The sequence below is a fragment of the Rhinoraja longicauda genome, chromosome 14, assembly GCF_053455715.1.
Source record: "Rhinoraja longicauda isolate Sanriku21f chromosome 14, sRhiLon1.1, whole genome shotgun sequence".
In the NCBI taxonomy this organism is placed as follows: domain Eukaryota; kingdom Metazoa; phylum Chordata; class Chondrichthyes; order Rajiformes; family Arhynchobatidae; genus Rhinoraja; species Rhinoraja longicauda.
Window position 1 is genome coordinate 9768527 of NC_135966.1, and position 9197 is coordinate 9777723.

At 38.8% G+C, this 9197-nt stretch overlaps 1 protein-coding gene across 2 annotated transcripts in view; it reads left to right on the plus strand.

Annotated features, from left to right (window-relative positions):
• The window catches only part of LOC144600037 (protein transport protein Sec24A-like), a 50696-nt gene extending 44981 nt beyond the window's left edge, over positions 1–5715 (plus strand). For both annotated transcript variants that reach the window (XM_078411385.1, XM_078411386.1), the window contains exons 21-23: positions 1082–1174; positions 1404–1507; positions 3962–5715. In XM_078411385.1, the coding sequence (XP_078267511.1) occupies positions 1082–1174; positions 1404–1507; positions 3962–4076 (312 nt within the window). In that variant the 3' untranslated portion in view covers positions 4077–5715. The remainder of the gene's footprint in view (positions 1–1081; positions 1175–1403; positions 1508–3961) is intronic.
• Positions 5716–9197: the final 3482 nt, after the last annotated feature.

Genomic DNA, 9197 nt, shown 5'->3' on the forward strand with positions numbered 1-9197 from the left:
TCTTGAACCCTGGCACCAGCGAGGCAACACACCTTCTTCGAGTCTTGCCTATGGCCACAGAATCTCCTCTCCGCAATAATGGAGTCATCCACCACTATGACTCTGCCTGACGCCGGCCAAGCCACAGCGCCAGGATTGGAGTCACAGACCTGTCCGCCGCTCGGACTGGAAGCATCGTCTGCCCCGACAGCTCCCAAGTGGGATATGTCTGCTGCCCAATCCACCCTGCTCTTCATCTGGTTATGAAAGTTATATGATTGAACACTGTACGACCACTAGTGACAATTTACAATTTTTACCGAAGCCATTTAACCCACAAACCTGTCGTCTTTGGAGTGTGGGATGAAACCCGAGCACCCGGAGAAAACCCACAAAATTCGTGTTCATAAGTTATTGGAGCAGAATTAAGCCATTTGGCCCATGAAGTCTACTCTGCTGTTCAATCATTGGCTGATCTAACTTTCCCCATTCTCCTGCCTTCTCCCCATAACCCCTGACTCCCATTTCATTCTGACCTGTTCGAATTCATATTGAAATGAGTTTGTTTTTAAATAAAACGGTATTTTTCTGGGTATACCATTAGTCTACAGAAAATCTGTCAGATTAAATGTAATTTATTTCTTGAAAATTGCTCCTTAGTTTCCTTAGTAAGTTTTAGTTTCTAGGATTACCGCCTTTGTGACTGCTGTTTAAAGTTCAGGGTGTGATTTTAACTAGCTTTTTATTGCTGATTAAATTAATGAATACACTTCCACAAAGCAGTATTTTTCATTTAGCTTCGTTGAAACTATTTTCTGAGAGGTATTGCAATATTGTTTGCTATTTCCTTGGCCAAAGTGTCATAATTCAAATTGCTGAGATGGGAATGGTTACATTTGGCAGAGATGGGGAATGGTTATATTTTCTAAGTAGTTTTTTTGTTCATGGTTTGCTGTTTGGTAAGAAAAAAACACTTACAATTGTTCAAAACCTAATTCGCAAAGGAATGTTTCTCAGATGATAACTTGAGTAATGTTAGATTTAATCATCTTAATGTGCAGAGGGATAATGATTTGAAGAATTATTCTCTTCTATCTTTCAGGCTTTCTTTCTTTGGATTGGAAAAAATTGTAACTTGCAATTTGTGACCCAAGTGCTAGGGGTTTCTAATTGTGCTTCAATACCGCAAAGCATGGTAGGTTAAGTATTTAAATCTGTTTTTCTTGTGCTTTAGCAATTTTCCTAACCTATTTTCGGTGGTGAAAATCTATATTTTGATAGCTGCATCTTGTGGCGTTAACTTCCTAGATTTTAATTTTTGCAAGAATGTCAAAACTACTTTTGGTCTTGGGGTATTTAAGAATTGTGTTATTGAAAGGGATGTCTTTTTCCATATTAATAATGTTCATAATGCATTTAAAAAGACACAGCTTCCCGAACTGGACACTGCTGAATCTGAACGAACTAGAGCCTTCCTTTCTTGGCTGCGGGATCAAAGGCCGTTTTACCCTGTACTCCAAGTGATTAAGTAAGTGATGCGATTTTCTATACGTGTTGATACCGCAACACAGACCATGTCCGCAGGTAGTGTTAACTGTGTCTTGGACTGATTGAGCCATAAGGCCTATTGTGCGATATATTCCATGTAACTAAGAACTTTTGCCTGAGATCTTAGATTTAATCCAATTAACGTCACTTTTTTAATGTCGTCACCATTTATTCTCGTCAGCTCAACTACTTGCAATGTGTTCCACAATCTTACATTACAAATAAAGTCCCTCTTGAATTTGTAGTGGAATTTATTAGCATCTCTTTATTTTAGACCTCCTATTTCTTGTGTCTCCCTCGAGCAGAAACAATTATCAAACTTAAAACTGAGGCAATGCTGAGAGTACTGTTCAGGTCAGATAGCATGTTTGGTGAGAAACAATTTCAGGTCGGTGACAGAAAATACATCAGAAAATTTAGAAAATAGACATATTTAAACTTCGAGGAAGTGGGGGTGGAATTTGAGAGTACAAAGAATATCTGTAGGGTAGAAATCAAAAGGTATTGCAAATTGGTGTTGACTAGGAGATGGTGTGGAAGGGTTGTAACAGCAGCCGATCTGGAGATATTGATGGAGAGAGAAAGGAAATAAAAGAGGAACTGTTGGAAATCTGAAAAAGGAGAGTGCTGGGAAAGTTTTGCATCTGTGGAGAAAACAGAGCTAATGCCCCTGGTTGTTAACTGTCCCTCTCCTCAGTAACCCCACACCCTCCACAACCACCAACTGGCTGATTCCAGTAAAAACTATTCATTTAAAATTGTTCAGCCCCTGTGCCTGAAGCAAGTCTACATGGATGTGGAAGCGAACAAACACAATCTGTGAATCTGTCTTGCATATTCTTTTCATAGTCTAAAAACCTATAGTGCAAAGCCTGTTTACTCTTCTGTCTTATCCTTTATCGTATAACCTCTCTCGTTGGATATCTTTCTATTAATCTTTGCACTGATTTTTGTTCATTGAGATAAAACATGGCATTTGATTTTGAGAGCTAGCCTCAAAAATATCTCTCTGATACAGCTACATTACTTTTAATGGTTTCCAAATCTTTATTAAAAACTACACAAGTAGCTACCTAAAGAGCAACACTCAGCTGTTCCATTAAAGGCATTATCTGGCATTGGAGTTGAAGGTAATAGTGAGAGGTCGCATGTCATCAACCTACATCATAATCATACTTTATTAGGCAAGTATGTTTTGCAACATATGAGGAATTTGATTTCCCATACAGTCATACCAATCAAAAGCAACAAAACACACAAAATACATTTTAACATAAACATCCACCACAGTGACTCCTCCACATTCCTCACTGTGATGGAAGACAAAAAAAGTCAATCTCTTCCCTTTGGAACAGTTCCTACATCAGGAAGAGTGGGAAATTCTCTCTCAGTGGGAATTACTCATGCCTCAAGACCTGGTTAAATGAACCAATAGTCTAGGTTAGAGTCATAGTCATACAGCACGGAAACAGGCACCTTCAGCCCAAATTATCCATACTGACCAAGATGCTCCATCTACGCTAGTCCCACCTGCCCACGTTTGGTCCTTATCCCTCTAAAACTTTCCCATCCATGTACCTGTCCAAATGTCTTTTAGATGTTGTTACAGTACCTGCCTCAACTACCACCACTGGCAGCTTGTTCCATGTACCCACCGCCAATGTTTTTAAAATTCATCAGTGTGCCTAAGATAGAGATTTGATAAATGTAGAGTTTTGAAATTGGCAGAAGAAAATTCTGGTAGCTGATCTGCAGAGTATTTTGAGGTAGAGGGAAAAGAGCTAGTTGATCGGTGACATGGAGACATGGAGGAAAGATGTTAACTTTGCTTGCAAATGAGTGCTATGAATTTTTCTTTGCATTTGTATTATCCTCTAGAGAGTGAAATTGGCTCTGTGCTGAATCATTTATTTTACGCTAAAGCGTCTTTTGTGATATTTGTGGTGTAAATAGTTTAGTTTAGAGTTTACAAGAGAAGGGGCATTATTTATGCGTTTCAACACTTTAAATGTTAAAGAACATATTTTAAAGCTGTGTAGTGTGTACATCACTTAACAGTTCTTCCCCTTCACTTGTATTAAGTTGTTTTTAGAATTCCTAAAACAACCAAACAAAACAAAATCGAACTTACTGCGTTTAGAGTTTAAATTCCACTTTTAGAGGTTTAATCGTCTAAAAATGAATGTAGTTCTTAATTTTGAGTGCAAAATCCAATAAATACATCTGTCTTGATACGGCCAGGGCAGCCGATAAGATAAAAGAACTGGATAAGAAAAGACTTATTCTTGTATGGATATTAAATGCATGTTACGTTTTTCAGAAGTTTCAAAACAATAATCATTTGTTAGATTAGTGACACAGATTGAATTTTTTTGCATGAATAAATATGGCTACTTTCATAACTGAGTTTTTTGTTGTTCTTTCCATGTTCTAGGGACGAGACTCCTCTTAGGACTAGCTTCCTACAGAATATGGTTGAAGATAGAACAGAATCAGCATTGTCTTATTATGAGTTCCTGCTTCATGTACAGCAACAAGTGAATAAGTGATCCACAGAAAAATTGCATGCTTCAATTGTGTGGAGACGGCTCTTGTTGGTACAAGGGGTACCAGTATTTATATATGCTTAATAAAATAATTGTTGGTATCCTTGTAAGTCACATTCTAGCTTTCACTGAGGCAGTCTACATTTTCTGCACAGTGTGGAACCATTTAATAGATTGGATCACAAAAATATAAATAGAACTAAGCCATTTTCTGTTAATAGCATTTTGAAGATTTACCTAGTAAAACCTAGCTGCATAAAGTTGTAAAAACCTAGGTCCTGTTCATGATTTGGGTTTCTACTGTTGGGAGTGTGGAGCTGTTTTTTAAATGCCACACAGATGTAGTAGCATGGTTTAAATATTCTCTTTGTAAAAACTGTGGAAACTAGAGGAAAGCATCACAATGTAGAGTATGATGTAAATTTCTGATTTCAATTTTAGCAATGGTTGAATGTCTGTTCCTCCTCTGCCCTCACCCCTCACCCCCAAAGACGAGGCACAATATTACAGGAGATGCTTGTAAAGAATTCAAAAGTGTAGCAATGGAATTTTATCACTTAATTGTACATGTACTCTTGTCAACTTGGCAACGTGAGAGATCGGGCAGAATCAAAGTCATTGTTTGTAATCATTAATGCTGATAAAGCAGTTTTTAGACTCTGGGCTTAACTACAACATCTGCTTCTCCTGTCTCATATCTGGTCTTGAAACTGCTAGATATGATTACATTCAGTGTAACATTATCCCAAATTTGGTATATTTTTCTAGTTTCTCCTGCTTTTTTACTAGGAAAATACAGATTTATGCAAAAGTGACTTATTTATGTAATTCACCAGCATATGGTAAAGTGTGATTTATATTGTTGTTGCTGTATTGCTAATATTATCACATCTTTGTGCTTGGAGTATCATGTGCATCACCTTTTTAAATTTGTCTTGATACTTAAGTTTGAATGATTCTAATGCTAAAGGGCAGAGACTGTAATCTTACCTGCCATGTCTGATATTTCTACTTGAATAGAACAAACACTTTTGAAATCATTGGAACGTGTGTATTTTGCAGACAGGATTTTTATTACAGAATTGTTTAAATTAGTGAACAAAAATTAATGCTGCAAAACCTCCTGTGACAGTATCTGGGACCACAAATATCAATTTGAAAGTCCATACACTATGAAATGTAATCTGTAAATAGTAAATTGCATTTTGTAAAGTAGTGTATAAAATTGTAACAAATTAAATCCTAATTCTCTAAAGTGTCTAATACTGAGAACTTGACTGTTGGTGTGTTCAGCAATTTAGATGTTTCTTGGGAAGGAGGGGGTGAGATTTGGAGTGCAGAGGAGAATGTAACCTTTCACACAGCTGTTGTGCATTTACTCCAAATTATTGAACAAAAGGGTCAGTTATAATGGATTTTTGAGGGATATTTTGGCGTGGGAGGTGAATTGGGGAGAGTTTGTAACAGATGATCATCGGAGACACTCGGTGCACTGCTAAATATGCTGAATGAAGAATTTATAAAACATTTACAAATTTCAGGAGTCGTACCAGGTGACAAAGAATAAGAAAGTGTTCAGAGTACAAGTTCCTCATATTGAAATGGCTCAAGATTGTAAATGCATTCAGACATGACTAAGTTTTCTGACCAGCTGTTCTCCAAATAAACATTTCAATCAGATTGGAGTAAAATGCTGCCAGGGATCTTTTGTCTTTATGAACAGTTATATGTATGGTGTAGATCAACACAATATTGCGAGCAATTTCTTTCCCTGGATAAGATGTTTCACCAATTTAACCATGACGATTGACAGCAACAAAATATGTTCTCTGGAGAGAACGTGTGGGTGACGTTTCGGGTCTCGGCCCCTCTTCAGACTGAGAGTTGGGAGAGGGAGACATTCTCGACCTGAAATGTCACCCATTCCATCTCTCCAGAGATGCTGCCAGTCTTGCTGAGTTACTCCCAACATTTTGTGTCTGTCTTTGGTTTAAACCAGCATCTGCTGTTGCTTCCTCTACAATTAGGGCAGTTGGATTTCCACAGCTTAAGATTTGAACTAAAATGGTAAAACTCCATTTCATTTACTTGGGACTTTTTTTAATTCATGAGGAAAATTGAAATGTAACTAACATTTATGTTGAGCGAATTGAGACTTAAAAGAGTTAACAGTTAACATTGCTTGTTCTTCTCATAGATAAAGTCATGCTACAGAGTATAAATTTTCCATCGAGATTTGGTTTCTGAATCTTTGGTGAGTGTTTTCTAGGACAGCAACACGATGTTCACATTGAGCAATGTTTTGTGAAGAATTGCTATCTAGTGAGATTTGACCTTTGGGTACACAACTTTATAAAGAGCAATCTAGAATCTCTGAATGAGAATTACTTGACAGAGTTGGGTGTGTCCTGAGAACTAAGCAATGTCCCTTCCCTAGTGACTACAAAATCTTAACATGCTTATGTACAAAGGCAACCCATTCTTTTGCAACACTCAATTGTGTCAACATTTGAGATAATACAAGGTGGACACAAAATGCTGTAGCAACTCAGCGGGACAGGCAGCATCTCTGGAGAGAAGGAATGGGTGACGTTTCGGGTCGAGACCCTTCAGACTTTGATATAATACACCTAGTTAAATTGATGTGATCATCGTGGATTAATTCACCAATTTGAAGGGGAGAGTTGGAGATTTCAAGATTAGGGCGGTACAGTGGTGCAGCAGTCGAGTTGCTCTATCACAGCGCCAGTGACCCGGGTTCGATCCTGACTATGGGTGCTGTCTATACTGAGTTTCTACATTCTCCCGGTGACCGCATGGGTTTTCTCCGGGTGCTCTGGTTTCCTCCTACACACAAGACGTGCACGGTTCTAGGTGAATTGGCTTCAGTAAGTTGTAAAATCGTCCATAGTGTGTAGAATAGTGTTGGTGTATGGGGTAATTGCAGTCGGTGGGCCTGTTTCAGCACTATCTCTAAAGTCTAAATATCTATCAGGGAAGCGTTACTTTTACTAACTTAAAATGCTATGTTTGTTTTAATGTTAATGGTAGCTGTCCTCGGTCCCATTTGCCTGATCTCTTGCACTTCATACTCTTTTACACACCCATCAGCTCGCATCCAATTCCTCTTGCCCATTGCTGATGACAAGGGGTCATTTGTACAGCAGCCAATTTACGGATGAAAACTGGAATACCCATGGAAGATTCATGCAGCCCACAGGGCATCGACGATCAGGATCAAACCCAATCCCTGGTGTGAATCATGAGCGCCAAGTGTTACTCTGCCATTATGCCACTCATTCGAGCAATTTAAAGTTGGGATAGAATGGGATATATTAGATACGACTTCATGACCTTTATGGATTTGTATACAAGACAAGTTACAGATTTCAATCTCATTCCAAATTGCTGGGAAGAAAATTGGGGTAATAATCTTACTCTAGAATTTGGGCTTAAAATTATCTTTTGGCAGCAAGGAGAGGGATTTTTAAATTCATTACCTTGACTGTCCGTGTGACATATGGTTTAGAACTAAATGCTCAAAGTGAGTGTTTTTCACTTCATTTTGAACAAATTTAAAATAAATTACCTATACTTTTTTAAGCATATCCTCTGGTATACTATAAATCCACTTACTCTGTTTTACAAGTACATGGATAGGATAGGTTTAGAGGGACATGGGCCAAATGCAGGCAGGTGGAACTAGTGTCGATGGGACATGTAGGTCGGTGTGGGCAAGTTGGGTCAGAGGACCCGTTTCCACACTGACTACCACAGCACCGTGTATTCACTTGGATAGCTTGCAACCCAATGGTATGAACATTGAATTCTCCAATTTTGGGTAACTAACCTACAAACAACCCCCACACTTTCCTGTTCTCCATCTAGATTCACACCCATTTCTCCCCTTCCACCTATACCGTCACAATTTGTACATCTTCCACTTTTCATCTCTGGCTTTTGTCCTGCAATTTGCCAATCAAACCCACCCCTCCCTCACCTATCATTTGCCAGGCTTTGTCTAGTCTCCACCTCTTCCTGCTTTCAACTCTCCCCCCTCAATCGGTCTGAAGAAGGATCCTGATCCAAAACACCACCTATCCATGTTCTCCAGATGCAGCCTGACCAACTGAGTTACTCTAGTGCTTTGTGTCTTTTAAAAAAAATCCAGCATCTGCTGTTCCTTGTGCTGCCTTTGAGCAGTGCAATTTTGCTGGTAACGCCTGCTGTAATGTATCTTGCCATAAGAGGGAGCAGTCTACTGTATTTAACAGTACAAAGTGTAACTGAGGGTCTTGTATCATGGGCTTGTGGACGTTGTGAAGCATTCTTGTAAAATGTACAAGCTTAGAAATGCACCATAAATGCAGAGTCATCAATAGTTCCCAATTTTGAAAAGGTGGACTGAATGTTAATTTGCAAACAATGAAAACGTGTCACATGCACTCAGTTCACCCGATTGGAGGAAATAATTTGTTAAACTGGAAAGAGTGGGGGATAAAATTGAGGATGCTGTCAAGGCTCAATGGACTGAGTTCTAAGGAGATTGGACCTGAAGGAACTTAGTTCCTTGAAGCATAAGAGTCTGAGGGGTGATCTTATAGAGGTGTATAAATTAATGGGGGGCATAGATAAACTGAACGCAGTCTTATAAAATGTCTTTTATCCCAGGATAGGGGAATCAAACTACAGGGCATAGGTTTAAGGTGGGAGTGAGAAGATTTGAATGTAAATGGAAGGAGATGCCAGAGGAAGTAGTTGAGGCAGGTACAATAACATTTAAGAGACATTTGGACAGGTGCAGGGATAGGAAACTAAATCTTTCCTATCTTCCTCTGATTGACAATACAATACAATACAATACAATATATACAATACAATACAATACAATATATCTTTATTGTCATTGTACCCAGGGGTACAACGAGATTGGGAATGCGCCTCCCATACGATGCAATAATTTAAGTAATTTATACAACAGCAACCCAACGAAACAATTGTAACAGTTTTAGACAGGGTAAAGTGCAAGTTGATCTATGCGTTGTGACCATCCGGCTCAGCAGGACCGGTTCATAGCAGCTATGGCCCTGGGGATGAAGCTGTTCCTGAGTCTGGAGGTGCGGG